The 14,925-nt window shown below is 34.3% G+C and overlaps 1 protein-coding gene across 4 annotated transcripts in view; it reads left to right on the top strand.

The window, feature by feature from the left end:
* The window catches only part of LIPI (lipase I), a 70,125-nt gene that overhangs the window by 19,882 nt on the left and 35,318 nt on the right, over positions 1 to 14,925 (top strand). For 3 of the 4 annotated variants that reach the window (XM_045501638.1, XM_045501636.1, XM_045501635.1), the window contains exons 2-7: positions 420 to 805; positions 3,241 to 3,349; positions 5,635 to 5,736; positions 10,674 to 10,763; positions 11,740 to 11,907; positions 13,859 to 13,963. In XM_045501638.1, coding sequence (XP_045357594.1) covers positions 494 to 805; positions 3,241 to 3,349; positions 5,635 to 5,736; positions 10,674 to 10,763; positions 11,740 to 11,907; positions 13,859 to 13,963 — 886 coding nt within the window. In that variant the 5' untranslated portion in view covers positions 420 to 493. The remainder of the gene's footprint in view (positions 1 to 419; positions 806 to 3,240; positions 3,350 to 5,634; positions 5,737 to 10,673; positions 10,764 to 11,739; positions 11,908 to 13,858; positions 13,964 to 14,925) is intronic. The other variant, XM_045501637.1, reaches the window with a different exon arrangement.

Here is a 14,925-nt window from a genome sequence, read left to right on the forward strand (position 1 = left end):
TAGATAAAATATATTTTTGAATGATTATTATTCACATGTAAGTATTCTTCTGCAGAATTTCTTTTAAAGCTCACAATCAATTTATGTACTTTTACTGGTATGAATAATACTTTCGTTACTAACAATATTAATGATTTTAGTCACACCATTGCTGTTTTGTACAGATAAAAAATAATTTTTTTAACCAACCATATTTCTTTCTATATTTTATTTTAAAATTTTGAATGCTTCTTGTTCAAAAAGTCTTTATACAATCAACAAATTAATCATTGTAGTTGCTCAGGATATTATGTTGAAATACTAGTGAAATAAAATCCTTACCACCCTTCAAGTTCAAATCTGTTCTTTTTAACAGTAATAAGAATTGTATCAAATACTATCCCAGTACTCAGCTTAACTGAATTTTTTTTCAATTTCAGAGAATAAAAGACCATGCCTTGAATTCTCTCAGCTAAACATATTGCATTCCATCAAAGATTTGTTTTCTCCCCAAATGGACATTGTTTTGATGATGTATACAAGAAACAACCCTTCCTGTGCTGAGCCACTGTTTGAGCAGAATAACTCACTTAATGTTAATTTCAATACAAGCAAGAAAACAGTCTGGATTATTCATGGATACAGACCAATGGGCTCCACTCCTAAATGGCTTCAGAACTTTCTAAAGGTTTTGTTGAATCACGAGGATCTGAATGTAATTGTAGTAGACTGGAACCGGGGTGCTACAACTTTTATTTACCACAGAGCAGTTAAAAACATCAGAAAAGTTGCTGCTACTTTGGGTACATACATTCAGATTCTTTTGGTAAGAATTTTATATATTATGTATGTTATACAATATACAGTGTTTTATGCAATACCACAGAGTGATAGTAAGATAAATACTTTTTTTTCTATAAGCATTAAGAATTATTGCTTTTATATGCTACCATTTACAGCCATGTTTTCTATGTGGAAATGGATAAATGCCATATGTAGATGTGTACTGTCTTATTTTTAGAAGAAATGTCTTAAAGACTTAGTTATTACATTTTGTCTTAAAAATCTTTTAAGATTTTTGGGGGCACCTGGTGGCTCAGTCAGTTAAGTGACTCTTAGTTTCGGCTCAGGTCATTATTTCACTGTTTGTGGCTTCGAGCCCCACATTGGGCTCTGTGCTGGCAGAGCCTGCTTAAGATTCTGTCTTTCCCTCTCTCTCTGCCCATCCCCTGCTCACATGCGTGCATGCCTGCATGTGCTCTCTCTCTCAAAATAAATAAATAAACTTAAAACAATCTTTTAAGATTTTTATCCTTTTGTAACTTTACCTGTACTGACTTGAGGTTAAGGTAGTGATTCTCTGTGCACCAAGGAGATAAACTATATAATCATTAAGTTCTTTTCTAAGGTATGGCTAATATGTTTATAGTTAATTGAGTGTGAATTGGTAAAAGTGAGGGAAAAACATCTTAAAAAGTTGCATACTTCTGCCAATCTTCGAGACCAGTCTTATATAACATTTAGATTTGTCCAGCATTTAGGTCCAGGGTTGGGATGAGTCTAACAAATTGAGGCTAATTTGGGCTTATCAGGAATTTACATCTACATTTACTATGTCAACCCATATGGCGATCAGTGTCTATTCTAGAGAGAGATGTGGTAGTGATGAGCGCTTGAGAGAAAGAAAGGTAATTTCTGGGGCATTCATGGGCTTGAAATCTGTTTTGAGTTGTGCTCAACTCAACTTGCTCAGTTGTGCTTGGGAGACTCTCTTAAAACTAAGCAAGCATAACTGATCCAAGAAGCAGTTACATATAATGGTTAGGAGTCAGACTGGAGGAGTTCAAAGATCAAATCAATCTGTTATCCTCTGTGTGACTCTGACCAATTGTTTAATCTCTCTGCCTCATTTATTTATCTATATATTTGAGATAATCAAACTTTATGACAATATTTTATATAAGTATGAAATGACATTAATTCTTAACCAGGACCTGGCATAAAATAATCTGAGTAAAAATCAGGATCAGTATAATTTATACATCCCCAAGTTTGGACAAAACCAAACCATCTCTCTATAGAGAGACAGAGGAGGTGATTGATTCACCTGTTCTTATCACCTGTAAACTACATAACTGATTTTTGCTTGTAGAAGTGGTCTTTTCTCTAATAAACATGTACTTCAAAGTGTTGGAAATATGATTATTAAATATAGAAATTTAGAAAGAGGCTTTATATTAAGGAAAAAAATGAAAAGATTAATAACACTAAAGTTGACAGCAATACCCCTTCAGGTTTCTGGGCATTGCTCTAAGAAATTTGAAGAAAATTAACCTGTGGCTGGAAAGCCTGGGTCTAGTTTCTCATTGGCAGTAAATGTTCCACATCTTTCTCCAAGCCATCAAATGTGTCACTCTGCTGAATGGACCACAACCTGCTTTCTGAAAGTGTGGTGTGAGAAACTTTCCCTCCTTGTTAGCTCCCTAGTGGCCCTCCAGGGCTAAGACTCTAAGAAGTGCTCAAAACTTGGGCTTGGAAGATCAGATTCCATCACTCTCCAGCTTGTGGATTTGGGAAATCACTTAAAATCCATGAGTCTCATTTTATCATCTCTGAAATGAGAATGATAATTCACACTGTTCAGTCTTCCTAGGGATTTTGACACAATCTGATCAGATAAAACAAGGAGGCAGATTAGTATATATTTTGGAGTTAAATAGGCCTGGACTTGAAGTCCATCTTTTTCCCTTATAGTAATAAGTATATTTGGCTTTGGGCAACTCATTATCAAACTATTCATTCAACACTTAATATGTGCTCTTAATAACTTTGGGCAATAGGATAAAAATAAATAACTCGTAGGACTAATGTGAATATGAGATTTACAAAACACTTATTCAAGTTAATGTGAATATGATAGTTATAAAACACTTATTCAAGTTAAGTACCTGTTAATGTCTATTAATATTATTACAAAATTATTTATTAATTAATATATTATTTTGCATATACTATTTTAGATAATAGATAACAAAGGTTTTTAAAAGCTTAATGTTATTACTAAAAATATATTGAGAAAAATCAGATATCTTATGGAAAAATTTGAACAATATGTTGTTTTGAAATTATAAAATCCCATTCTCTATCTCCCAGAAATGTATTAAACCAGAAAAAAAAATAGTGAATACTATAATATTGATGCACAGGGCGTAATTTGTGATTTCTGAAATGAAAATCATAACACTTCATTTTCAATTGCAGAACCATGGAGCGACTCTTGATAATTTTCATTTCATAGGTATGAGCTTAGGGGCTCATGTGAGTGGATTTGTTGGAAAGATATTTCAAGGTCAACTTGGAAGAATAACAGGTAAAATATTTTTGATAAAATTAGTGTTTTAGCATAATTTTAACCATGAGAAATTACTTTATTTACAAGTTAACAGGCACAATAGTTAAACAGTAAAAATGATGCACATTATTTTTTTCTGTATTATATTCAATGCTCACCTTTGTTTTAGTTAGATTCTAAAGTCTTCTTTCTTGTTTAGTTCTAAGCAGTGTTGAAGTGCTCATATAGAACTGGGAGGACGATCAATTTCTGCAGCTCCATGTGAATTTTAAGAACCTATTATTGTAATAATCCAGAGAAAAGCTTGACTCATTAAATGTAAAACTTTTTTCTTTTTTTATATTAAATATAATTTATTGTCAAATGGGTTTCCATACAACACCCAGTGCTCATCCCAACAGGTGCCCTCCTCAATGCCCACCACCCACTTTCCCCTCTCTTCCACCCCCCATCAACCCTCAGTTTGTTCTTAGTATTTAAGAGTCTCTTATGGTTTGCCTCCTTCCCTCTGTAACTTTTTTTTTATAAAAATTTTTCATGTATTAACTAAATATATACCCATGTATTTAATTTTCATAAACTTTAACATATTTCAGTTCTTTTAAAAATTTTACTTGAACATCAGAAGAGAGAATCAGGAGTTGACAACCAGGCTTGAGAGAGTCTAGATCCTGATTCCTCTCATATTTTCCTTCACAGAGTTCCTGCATGCAGAAAGTTTAGTAGCCAAATAATGCTGACGTGGATTTTCATGCTTCCTTTTGGGAATGGTGGTGATTTTAGAACCAGAAAGTTAGTATCCTTCCCCAACCAATTTAGCTTAAAAAAAAAGGTTTATTATTTGAGAGAGAGAGAGGGAGGTAGGGAGGGAGGGAGGGAGGGAGAGAGAGAGAGAGAGAGAGAGAGAAAGCATGAGAAGAAGGGCAGAGAGAAAGGGAGACTGAGAATCCCAAGCAGGTTCCACACTGTCAGTGTGGAACCCAAACCATGAATGACCTGAGCTGAAATCAAGAGTCAGACACCTAGGTTCCCTATAGTCAGGTTAAGTGCCCTATAGTTTTTTTAAAACAATTATTGACATATGTGTCTGTAGAATATTTATAATGATTTTGAGTGTTAATAAAAGTAATAGAGTATTAAGTGAAGCAAAGGGGGAGGGGAGAGGTGAATAAATTGCATAAGTAAGAGCTTTACAAACTTTAAGTATACCTTTCTTACTTTGATCAGTTTTAGTAATATCCCTGTTACACAGATACGGAAACAGGTTAACTGAATGAATGTAGGAAGGTCAAAAAGTTCTTAACAGCTAAGCCAGGATTTATGCAAAGCTTTCTAGCAACCAAAGCCTATTTCTCTTTCAACCATCACAGTAATCCTACTTTATGTTAAAGTGTGTTTATTCACATATTAGTCCAGTTTGAATGGCTCCACATGTCAAGCAATCATCAGGGTTTAAAATTCCAGCAAGTGTAGTAGTTCTACATCAGAATTATTTATGAAAAGAGAAGTTTCTGCCTCATTCAGTCAAGTGGGCTAAATACACTAGGGAAAATAGAAGGGCTTGGGATGAGCAACATTATATTTTAGTTTAAAAAATCTCTTTTTTGAGATGAGTGTATCTCCCATTGCACAGATGTTCTCAAGGTGTTGAATTTTACCTCTTTGCCCCTTTTTGACAGTTGCCAGTAGGTCATGAGCCTAGAATTTCTATGTAGAATTTCACATGCACCAGAAATAATATCTATATTCCATGGAACTTTTAATACATTTTTCTTTTCTTGTGTGTATATGGGAAGCTTTTGGTGGAAAATGAATGATAACATAATAATAATTATGTTTTATACCCCACCACAAATTGTATTTGGCACTTAAAATTCATTTTAGAAATGTAGATAGATCTGGGATGAACTAGTAAGGAATGAAGTTCAAGATAGGACCAGGCTATTACTCATTCCCCTTCCCCTCCAGGAAAAGTAGTAGTTACTTATTAACTATAAAAATACTACCAGTTTATCTCTAAGTACTTCTTAAATAAAAATGCTAAGAAAAAAAACCTACAATATTTTGTTGAGGCATTTCTAGTGTGGCTTAACACTAGATTGTTGGTAAACTCGGAAGATTGGTATAAAGTATTCAGATAATGAAGATATTTGCTATTCATCCAATTTCATTTAGATTAGTTTTTAGACAAGTTTAAAGCTGTATAGACTTATGTTTATAATAAAATACTGCAAACATATGACCTAATAAACACTATAGTAGAAGTTGATTAATTGATTGATAGTTTCTTTCTTGAATTTCAGGTCTTGACCCAGCTGGGCCAAAGTTCTCTGGACAGCCATGTGATCTCAGATTAGATTACACTGATGCAAAGTTTGTGGATGTCATCCATTCTGATATCAATGGTAACAATGTAGAATTTATTGCTTAATTACTTGAAAATGAAAAGGAGGTGTAGACATTGGGATGCGGAGAACATAAAAGGAGGAAGATTAGTGGATAAAGTGATGATGAGTCTGTAATTATAAAATGATTATGTTTCCCACAAGTGGTATTTCTTGGAGTTAGTGATATCCTGTGGTGTTAACATGGCACTTTTTGCCTTCAATTTACCTCCTTCAGGTTTCAAGACCTGTCCTATCATCCTAAAAAGCGGAAATTTGATTAAAAAATACTTCATCTTGTTCATGCTATTGACAATTTTGATTTGATCACAAATTCTCCCATGCTTAATGTTCCTGATGTATTTAGGTTACCATTCTCCACTCATTTTCTTGCTGTGATATCTATCAACTAGAAATGAAAACAGCATTTCAGGCACAGATAAAGAATACCTTCCCCAAAAGGTAGAGAAATAATTTCTCTATTGTTTTTAATTATCTTCCTGCAAATGTCAAATATGCTATTGATAGTTTGGTCCAGAATGCTTTGGACAGGCACTTTCAAGGAATAAGTTAGATGGCCCTAAGCCCTTTTCTGATTTGGAATTGATGATACTAATATTTATTGAGCACTTTCTATATACTTCAGGCAGTGTTTTAAATGTTTTATGTGAATTAATTATGGCATTCTCCTAAGTTCCCATGAGATAAGTAAATGTCATCTCTTTTTTACTTATGGGGAAGCTAGAGTCAAAGTCACAAGGCCAGTAAGCGGCAGAGCCGCTTTCAAATTTCAAAATTTCAATTTTGAAATTTCAAATTTCAAAATTTCAATTTTTTGAAATTTCAAATTTCAAAATTTCAAATCTTTTGATTCCAGAGCCTGCCTTCACCAGTTTCTTGTTCTGATTAGCTGATAATTTACATGTGTTGTCACTGTGGGCATGGGGAGGTGTGGTGCTACCATGGAGAAAGGGGGAAGTGATGCAAAGACTATTCTGATTCTCCTATTTCCTCAGGTTACTTTTCTCTTTGGTCCAGGTAATTTATTTGCTCCCATAGTCCTCTGAATTCACTTCATGGTGATCCATACCAGTGCCTTTGCAAGAGATATAAATGCTATAAATGCCATAGATGACAATTTCTCAATATCAATGCCTGGGCTAACCCTATATGGGTACAGTTTTGCTTCTAAAGTGGAATCTGAGTTCACTTATATCTCACAGGGAGTCAGTGCCTAAGGTTCACAGTTCTAGTGTGATACCTCAACCTCTCAAGTCTTCCTTATCTCTAGCTCTTATATCAGCTTAGCATTCCCACGCATAGTACACCTACTGCCCAGTTGCTCTGCAGTTCTTTGTCTGAGCTCTTCTTTCTGAAATCCCAATTTCAGTTCTGCCTATGGCCTTGGAATTAGCTCTTCCTACTTTTTATTTATTTATTTTTTGGATTTTCCTAATAAACTGTTTTGTATTGTCTTTCATTCTCAACATCTTTTGATGACCCAACCTATCAGATCTAACTTACCACTAAATGCCACATTGTTTTGGCACCTTTGGTTGATCTTTTCATGACCATTACAAATGAGGGACACAGAATTTTGATGCTGCATATCCACCTGTCTCAAGGAATTTCTGAATGAGATATTTGGGGTCAGTACATATCTGACAGATTAATTCTTCCTTGAATACTATTCAGAGTGCATCTTTTACTTACCAATAGGTTTTGTCCTTATTCAGTTGTATATGTTAAAAAATCTATGTTGCCTTCCAAAATTGTGAATTAGGTAATTTGGGCTAATATTCCTGCTGGGATATCAGGGAAAACTTACCAGTCCGACATCTAGAAAAATTCTAGAAGTGAACTGGTGATTTGGAGTCACTTTTCTCATAGTAGGTTCTCTGATGCAGAGGTATCAGAAATATTTTTGAAACCCATACATGAAGCTTGTAAAACATCTCATTTTTATCTTCTTTCCATGAAATGAAGGAAATATAGAATGCTTAAACTTTATATATCACTCTCCATATTAATATATTCTTTGAGAGAAAAAATAGAACAAAGAGAGAAGACACAATATCAATAATAAACAGGAGATAGTGTTACAGATGCTACAGGTCTTAAAATGACTGTATTATGATATAATGAACAATATTATGCAGAAATGAAAATATATGATTATATGGTATGATATATAAAATAGAAAAATTTTATGAAGAAGAAAAATCATTTACCAAACTAACAAATTAAGAGAGAAAATTTGGTTCTATAATTATTAATGAAATAGAAACTGTAATTTAAAAATTCCCAGGGTGCCTGGGTGGCTCAGTCAGTTAAGCATCTGACTTCGGCTCAGGTCACGATCTCGTAGTTCATGAGTTAGAGCCCTACATCAGGTTCTGTGCTGACAGCTCAGAACCTGGAGCCTGCTTCAGATTCTGTGTCTCCCTCTCTCTCTGCCCCTCCCCCATTCACACTCTGTCTCTCTCTCTCTGTCTCACAAAAAATAAATAAATGTTTAAAAAAAAATTAAAAAGTAAAAAAAAATGTAGGAAACTATTTACAACCTTTTTAAAAAGCCTTCATAAATTTAATGTCAAAACTTGAGACAGACATTACAGAAAAGAAAATTTGTGGACATTTTCTATTATAACCATGGATACAAAAATTCTACATAAAACATCACACTAGTAAACCAATTCAGCAACATATAAAAATGGATAATTAATCATACCCAATTTGGATTATTATAAAAAAGCAAGTTTATAATAAAAGCATACACAAAAGGACACATGAATATGAGTCAATTTTTATATGGGAAAATATAAATTGTAATGTTTTGGGAGGCATCCTTAGAAGCGAAAGTTAGCAAAAAAATTATTTTATTAAAAGGTAGTTATTATTATTGTAGGAAAAGGAGAAGCTGGTGATTAGATAAGAACACTGTAGAGGTTTCCAGGTGCTATATGTTGACATTGGTGTGGTAGCTAATTGGCTATTTCCCCGATAGTAATTAATCCATAGCTTTATGTTTTCTTCATATATGTATTATAAACTATAATAAAAAGAAAATTTAAAAAGCCATATATGCTTTTCCTATACTTCCTCAAATGAAGGAAATGAATGACCTAAGTGACCAAACTGCTCATCTTCCTCCATCTGATAAAGGGAAAATGACATCAAGGGCTGTTTGTTAAGTTAATATAAATGTCTTTTGCTTCTCTTTGATCCCTGAGGAGTCTTCTTGGCTTGATTCTACTTTAGTAGAAGATTGGAGAAAATGATGGCTCCAACCTGGAACCCCTAGTCTTGGAACTCCATGTTGAGTTCAGACATAAGGAAATTAAAGGTCTCCAAAATCATTGGCCTTTTTGTTTTTTGGGGCCATATTTAGGAAATTTCAGGCAGTTGATGGAATATAAAGAGGCTATCAAACCCTTACCACTGTTACAGTCAAATCACACTTATGCTTCCCAATTCTAAGGAGTTCCAATGAATTCACCCAAATTGTTCTTTGCTGGGGTGCCTAGGTGGCTCTGTTGGTTAAGCATCCGACTTCGGCTCAGGGCATGATCTTGTGGTTCATGAGCTCTGTGTGGACAGCTAAAACCCTGGAGCCTGCTTAGGGAGCCTGCTTCAGATTTGGTGTCTCCCTGTCTCTCTCTGTCCCTCCCCCACTCACATCGTCTGTCTGTCTCTGTCTCTGTCTCTGTCTCTGTCTCTCTCAGAAATAAATAAACATTAAAAGAAGGGGAAAAAAATTGTTCTTTGCCTTTCCTTACACATTGAATCCCCTCCCCGATATTGCACATGCCCGGTGTTCTTATGCTCTGGTAATAAATACCTCACTAACGGTTATCTTGTTCTGTTACATACTAGAACTAAATCATGTTGCTGCATCTTAATCCTGACTGTCAGCCACAAGTATTTACTTTGTTATATAAATCTATTGCCGATCACTTTTAAGAGTTTATTATGTTGTAGGAAATTTGTGGTCCCTAAGCCAAAGCCCAGCAGGCTTACTTGGCAGCAAGATTTTCATTTCTAATCATAGTCCTGAGTATTCTGAACTTGTTACCCTCTTTCATTCCTATGACTTCCCTAAGTTATAGATCCCATATTGGTAATCATGGACTCAGAATTTGTAATTCTCCAGTGCCTTGAGGATCTACAGATATACAAAAGCCCTTAAATCATAGCTACAGGTTTATGTCACTCTGGCCCAGTTTGTTCCAGCTGAAGCAGCATATTTAGATTTTTCCAGTTAGTGAATCTAGTACCAAGTCTTAGGCCTTATTATCCAGGGTACAAGCAAATCATCACACTGGCTTAAAAGGTCCTGTATGACTTGGCTTCATTCTTTCCAGTGCTCCCTCATCCACGTTGTACTCCAGCTAGCCTGGCTTCTTTGAATACTTTAGGTACGCTCACATAGTTTTCTGCTTGGCTCACTGTCTTACATCTTTCACATTTTGTGTGACTCTACCTCCTCAATGGGAATTTCCTTAACCAAACTGTTTGAAAGAGCAACCTGCCACCCTCACTAGGCACTAACTGTACTCTTGTTCTACTTGTGTTTTCTCTACAGCCCTTATTATTATCTGGCATACTATATTCTTACTTGTTTATTAGGTCTTTCTCTCACTAAAATTTAATTTCCACCAAAAAAAAAAAAAGGATTTTTTCTCTCTTTTTCTTTTTTACTTGCATATTCATAGCACAAAGAACTGTGATGGGCATAGTAAATCGGTGACTGATAAATATGTTAAATTAATGACATAATTTTCATGAGGAGTTAATTTGAGGCATTAAAACACGTCTTTTTAAAAATAGCATGTATTTTATTTTCAATTCAAACTGTAGGAGTCACTTTCAATGGAATTTATAGGAGATGCTATTTGTACAAGTGTTGCTGACCTGATTATGTTCACTTTGTGATTCTCGAGTGCTTTTCTTCTCAGGTTTAGGCATTAATGAACCTTTGGGACATATAGATTTTTATGCAAATGGAGGAAAAAAGCAACCTGGCTGTCCCAAATCCATTTTTTCAGGTATACCAATAATATTTTTGAATGAATTACAGATGATTCAAAATGATGAAAGAAAATCAGTTTACTTTTTTTCCCTCTTAATCTATGGGCAAGATTTTGATCACTGTTGCTCATGATTAATGAGAGTCATTGGTGAAAAATGGTTTAATTGGATTTTTATTGGTTCATAAAGTTGACCAGTAGATATACCATTTGGTCATGATGAAACCTATTACATTAGTTTCAACAGTTGTATTTCATTATTTTAAACATTAGGAGAAATTCTGAGTTATTGAAGAAGCAATCTGGTCAAAGTATCATATAACATGAGTTTGGTTCCAGGACTTAATCTTTACCATCACTATAGTATTGTACAAACACAGATTCATAATCTCTTGCACTTGGTTATTACATAAATAGCCAAACAGCTGCTCCAGGTATGGAGTTTGGCTCAGTTCAGAGCCATAGGAAGCATCTACAGTGACACCTGTCAAGTAACATATGGCCAAAGCCCACTGTAGCTAGAGAAGTTTGATCAAAGGTTATAAGGATGTGAGAAGTTGAGGAAAGAAAGGGACATAATGAAGTTCTAATGTTACCTGGTTTCATAATCCTCTCTGACATTAAATAGAAATATTAGGGGTGAGGGGTTAGAAGAGAACCATGTGTACATAGCCATTAAGTGTTGTGGCACTGTGTTTGTAGTGTGTCAGATTATTGAAATTAAACACATTTTTCCCCTGTGGTAATTATTACTTTAGAAAAATGTCTTTTAAATCTCCTGTAAAAGCATACTGAATTTACATTTTCAATGGTACTACCTCTAGCTGCTTGAGATAAAACGGCACATTGTGGTCAGGCAACATTTCAATATTCACAAGTGCATGGTATTGAGTAGAACTTAACCTTTAATTTTTTCTCTAATTTGCTTGAACTTGGTTTAATACATCTGCAGTTCTTTTGCTTGTTTTTTGTTTTTCGTTTTTTAACACTTAAGGTGTTGCATTTATTAAATGCAGTCACCAGAGAGCCGTTTACTTGTTCATGGCATCTTTGGAAACAACCTGCAATTTTATTTCATTTCCTTGTCCTTCATACAAAAATTTCCATGCTGGTTCATGTGTGGACTGTGACGACTTCAAGGAAAAATCATGTCCTAGGCTAGGTAAGTGAGATTGGTATGATGACTATAAGATTTTGTGGAAAATAAATAACATAATTGTTAGTATTTTTTGCTGGAAGCTTTTTATTTACTTATGAACATGTTAGCATTTTATGGAAAAATTGCCTGTGGAACGACCAGACACAAGAGTTTATTTCCTACTAAGTATTTTATAAGGTATTTAGTGAGAGAAGTTTAATCAACTGCCTTTCTATGCTCAGTGTAGTATACAGATCTGGTGGTCTCATGAGGATCTTTGTTCTTGCTTTGCAGAGGACTCTCACTATTTATCATCCATGTATATTTCCATTAAAGAAAGAGACTGCATTCTTTCTTTCTTTCTTTCTTTCTTTTGAGAGTTGTGCATTCTTAGTGGCATTGAGGGTTTTTATTTTTATGGAAAGCTTTAGGAGCAAGTGAAGAGGTATAAACCATTGTTAGCTATTCATTTGCTATTAGCAAGTAGACATGAATCATACATGGTTCACACCTTCCAAATTGATAAAACTTGGCAAGAGTGGTTAAGTATTCCAACTTTCAATAACTACAGCCTGCTGGTGGGAAATTATAGAGAAAAATGAATCCGCATAAAAATAGAACATAAGAGCTGGAAAGAATCTCAGAGGTTGTTTGTTCAGGATTTTCCAAAGACATTACCAACCCCCAGGCATGTTATGAGCATGTAAACATCTGATCAGTGTCATTTTCAGGATCTGCCAGAAATGTTTCCAGAGCCAAAGGGGCTCTATTAAATGGGAAGGAATTACAAAGGCTGAATTAAAAAGCTTCCTGCAGTTTTCTTCAGCAGGAGGTTTATACTAACATGCATAGAGAATTGCTAGGAGAGACAGGCAATATGCAGGCTTTGTCAGACTTATTTTCTTGTAGACCTCTTCTGTCCAGAAAACATCCTATGGGATTCCTTTTTTTCAGACCTCATGTTGGGGATTGCTTTTCTGGTTTCATTGCTCTTCCATATAAATGAGAAAATTGTGACCCAGTGTGAGCATAAGTATTGTGTAAGGACACAAGTGAGAGCTAGAGTTAAAATCCTTAATTCTCAATTCAGTGTTCTTTCTACCTTGTTCACATTTCAAATTCAGAGGTAGAAAGTGGAAAGAGACAAATACATAAAGTGGGAAGCATTTTCAATATATATGTGTGTGTGATAATATTTCAAATTTAGTAATAATGTATATATTGGAAATATACATATTATATACATAATATATAGTGTATATAGATGCTATCTACACTTCATGTATTATATATAATGTACAGACATATATACTGTATCTCTTTGAATGTGTATTTGTAGGAGAATTGGGGGGTGTACTCATGGAACTAAATTCTGTGTTTATTTTATCTAATAATTTTATTCTGCTATATTTACTAAAAAGATACAAATAAAATTCTTAATTTATGATATATTAGTAAAGACTGCTACAAATGGATTGTAGCCATATAGAGTATTCTAACCTCTGATAAGATTTCCAGGGAGTAGATTTGCTTGTGAATCTTTAATTTGAATTATCATGTAATTAAAATAAATATAATGTGGGGCGCCTGGGTGGCGCAGTCGGTTAAGCGTCCGACTTCAGCCAGGTCACGATCTCGCGGTCTGTGAGTTCGAGCCCCGCGTCGGGCTCTGGGCTGATGGCTCAGAGCCTGGAGCCTGTTTCCGATTCTGTGTCTCCCCCTCTCTCTGCCCCTCCCCCGTTCATGCTCTGTCTCTCTCTGTCCCAAAAATGAATAAACGTTAAAAAAAAAATTTTTAAAAAATAAATATAATGTAAAATTATTTGAAAAATCATTTTTAAGTGATAAAGATCCTGAACTATAATTATAATAATTATCATAATACATTGATCCTTTAGTTCCTTTAGTGATTTGAAAGCTTTGTGTGCTATTTGCTTGAAGTCTAGTTTCTAATGTTTTCTTTCTCAAATCTCAGGTTATCAAGCTGAGCTATGGAAAGATGTTTTAAAAGAAAGAAAAGAAAAAAGATTTCTTAGGACCACTGTGTTTTTGGATACTACTGGCACAAAACCATTCTGCAGTAAGTTAACATTTTCAACAAATGAACAAATAATAGTTTTATATACTAATTTATATATTCTCCAAAATGTTCTTTCTAACCACTCCAATTTCATCATGTAATTTCAAGGAATTCTGAAATTTGTTAGAGCCAAATTCAAATAAGGACTTGATATTTTAGATTGAATGAACATATGCTTTGGACAATATTTTCCCAAGGAAACAATAAAGTCTGTTTGTTCTTTTCCTCCAAATTTGCCTGATTATCCTTCCCACCTTTAGAGTTATGTCAACATATACCTGATTATAGAGTTCAAGACATCTGTCTACACTATTAATATCCTTTGGGAACTGAACCTAAACTATATAAATACAAAATGTATAAGTAAATAATAACCTCCCCTATATATTTAGAGACCAGAGAAAATTCAATGAACAAGAGAGAATCTCTTAGAAATATATTAAATAATTAGACTTATGAGGAGCTATTTTAAATTTTATTCTGTTTAAAGATGAAAAGCTGGTAGTTTATAAATAAAGGTAAATCCTATTATAAGAAGAATCTTACGAGAAGTTTCAAGTCGCTGCCATTGACTTTAGTTACTGATGGATAAGTACTTAAAATCGATTCTCGTATTTAAAAGTATTTTGGGGCTCCTGAGTGGCTGTCAGTTAAGCATCCAACTTTGGCTCAGGTCATGATCTCGCAGTTTGTGAATTTGAGCCCTGCCTTGAGCTCTGTGCTGACGGCTCAGAGCCTGGAGCCTGCTTCAGATTCTGTGTCTCTCTCTCTTTCTCTCTCTGCCCCTCCCCTGCTCGCACTCTTTTTCTCTCTCTCTCTAAAAAATAAATAAACATTTAAAAAATAGATAAAAAATAAAAGTATTTTTAGGGCTGTTAGTGTTAATATTTTGCAGACACAGTTGCTATCAATTTTAAGATATTGTAATTTTTAAAATATTTTAAAATAATTTTTAAATATTA

This window comes from Leopardus geoffroyi, chromosome C2 (genome assembly GCF_018350155.1).
Source record: "Leopardus geoffroyi isolate Oge1 chromosome C2, O.geoffroyi_Oge1_pat1.0, whole genome shotgun sequence".
Lineage (NCBI taxonomy): Eukaryota > Metazoa > Chordata > Mammalia > Carnivora > Felidae > Leopardus > Leopardus geoffroyi.